Raw genomic sequence first — 2,603 nt, 5'->3', positions numbered from 1 at the left:
TGAAATATTAGAGGCTATTTTCTCGCGCTGTCTTTTGAGACATCAGCACAAATAACTGAAGGAAGATGCCAGTGTTAATCTGAATTGTCCGCTTCAGGCTGAGATGCGTTTGAATTCAGGGCTTAGAAATGTTGAGTGAACTAAATAAGTTTAATCACTGGTCTAATTCTGTGTAGGACACACAGCGGGACGTGGTAATGTTCCAGACAGAGGCCTGAAACTGCGCCGGCTGTTTGACTGCTCTGATGTTTCATCATATTCATCTTCAGCCTTTGATATGAGCTAAATGCGACTTTGTTAGTAGTTGTTTTTTTTTTTTTTCTTACGGACATAGTTTGTTGAAGACGCATAGCGCACGAATCCAAAGTTGCCAGCTTTTATCTGGATTCATTTAAAGATATGACCTGAAGGAGACGACGTCGGGATTAAAAGGATTTATTATGTGTTGCACTATACTTTGGTTACAGGTGATATAAGCATAATAATAAGTTTTCAGCTACGGGCTACTGGGCACGTACAGCACTGACAAACAGGACAACATAGAGTAATATAAAAGCAGACAGAAAGGTGCTGAGTTAACAAAATGCCTCTATTTATTAGAGGGCTTTGGTTCTTTTTTCATATCGTTTTGATTCGTCTTTCCCTTCCACGTTTTGACTCACAGTCCCAGTTCGGGTACCATGTCGAGTTTCTTTACATCGCCATCTTTTCTCATTTCACCCGGTTCATTTGTTTTATAAAATGCAAATGCGCCAAGTCCCTTTACTAAATCGTCCAAACAGCAGGACCCAGGATGCTACGGCGCGCTGCTCTTCACTTTGGCCACGAACTTCTTCTCTTTCACCCTCCTGTTCTGGAACCAGATGGTGATCTGGCGCTCTGACAGGTTGGTCACGGCCGAGATCTTCCTCCTCTTGTCCTTTGTAATGAATTTGTTGGCGACGTACTCCTTCTCCAGTTCTTTGAGCTGCGCCTTGGTGTACGGTATCCGCTTCTTCCTGCCTCGGCGGAAAGGCGAGCCTTCCTGCTGGTGTGCCACCACATCTGTTTGAAAGCGGGACAGAAATGACAGACAGGAGGTCTGAGGGCAAGGCTGCACAAGCTACACAGAGCTTCACACAGACGAAAGCTATGCTGTGTTGCATTTAGTGTTTGACGTGTCGACACTGTTTCTTGGAGCTGATTGGACATCAATCCTGCGACACCGACAGGCAACATGGTGGATGTCTGATGTCTGAAAGCAGCATGCCTATGAAGCTGACCTGGACTGTGTGCCTGTGCATTTCTATTTCTGCATAGCAACTGTTTTAGACGGTTTGGGTTTACTGATTCTTACTGATTCTCCATTTATTGCTTTAGCATATTTCAGTTTGTGATAAATAAAATCAAACTGATCTAAAGTGGCAGGTTTTATCATTTTGATTCATGATTATTATTTTGGTAAGTGTTATATCTTGATATTAACAACATCACGAGCACCACTCTCCTGATAAATAGCCAGATACCGTGGGTCACTCAGGTACCGGAAACACCGTTAAATGCCTTGCGTGGGTCACTCAGGTACCGGAAACACCTTTAAATGCCTTTCCTTATCCAGCATGATTATTATCAAACAGCCAATTGTTATTGTCCTGGACATTAACAGATAAGAGGGCACAACTCATAATGATATTGTGACAATCTGATGGTCAGGCTCCAAACAACATATCTTGTCTTGTGCAACAGTTGTACAAAATTCCCTCGGAGCACATGAGACTGTCTGAGACGTCATTAACATCAGCCACAAGTCTCTGCTTTAAGCACAAGGACCTCGCCATATAAAGAATCCACCTGAAGTGCATTTTTGGATGCCAATCAGATCAACAGGTTGAAATATGATTAAGAGGAAAGTCGATAACCGTTTACTAAACGTTGTCTATCTCTGGACCTACAGTACTAAATTTCTTACACGATTCAGTTCACTTAAATACCTGAAGTGCACAAAGGACATTTGAAAGGAGAAACACCGCTTATTACCGGCCAGCGCGGATTTCCAGAGGTGCCCGGCCTGTCCCTGGTCCTTGGAGCAGTACATCTGTCCCCCCCAGCTGTTGGTCAGTGCCCAGGGCTGGTAGGTTTCCATGGGGAGCAGTGTGTCATGGCGAGGCTCCAGTGTTTGGACCACCGACACGTCCAGGTAACTGGTCATGGGCTGGTATGGGCTCGGGTAGCCGTGATAAAAAGCGAACTCCTTTGCCCTGTGGTTCGTATAATCGTCAGAGCTCACCGCTGTGTCCATGTACTGCGAGCTAAGCGCAGCTCCGGTCGCCTGGGTGCACGACTTGAGAGAACCCCGCCCCATCCTGCACGGGTAGTAGCCGTTACCAAAGTAGCCGTAGGGTAATGCGGCGGAGGAACTCTGGTGCGGCACTGCCGCTGGACATGGTCCGCCTGCGCACTGCTTCCCCGAGGCGCCGGGATCGCTGGAGCCTGGAGCTGACAGGTCCACCGTGGCGTACCCGGCTGGAGAGTGCATCAGCCCAGATGGGTGCCCACCCAGAGCAGCGGCGGCCGAGTGCGCCATTATGTTGCGACACTGGCTTGCCGCAGTTGCCGCGACGAAG

The 2,603-nt window shown here is 47.3% G+C and overlaps 1 protein-coding gene across 1 annotated transcript in view; it reads right to left on the bottom strand.

Moving 5' to 3' along the window:
- Positions 1 to 419: 419 nt before the first annotated feature.
- Positions 420 to 2,603, bottom strand: part of hoxb13a (homeobox B13a) — a 2,839-nt gene continuing 655 nt past the window's right edge. The window contains exons 2-3 of the mRNA XM_020608290.1: positions 2,017 to 2,579; positions 420 to 1,044 (exon numbers count right to left, since the gene is read on the bottom strand). Of these exons, the coding sequence (XP_020463946.1) occupies positions 797 to 1,044; positions 2,017 to 2,579 (811 nt within the window). The 3' untranslated portion in view covers positions 420 to 796. The remainder of the gene's footprint in view (positions 1,045 to 2,016; positions 2,580 to 2,603) is intronic.

The sequence above is a fragment of the Monopterus albus genome, unplaced genomic scaffold (assembly GCF_001952655.1).
Source record: "Monopterus albus unplaced genomic scaffold, M_albus_1.0 scaffold92.1, whole genome shotgun sequence".
NCBI classification, from domain to species: Eukaryota; Metazoa; Chordata; class Actinopteri; order Synbranchiformes; family Synbranchidae; genus Monopterus; species Monopterus albus.
This window is presented reverse-complemented; position numbering and strand designations above follow the sequence as displayed.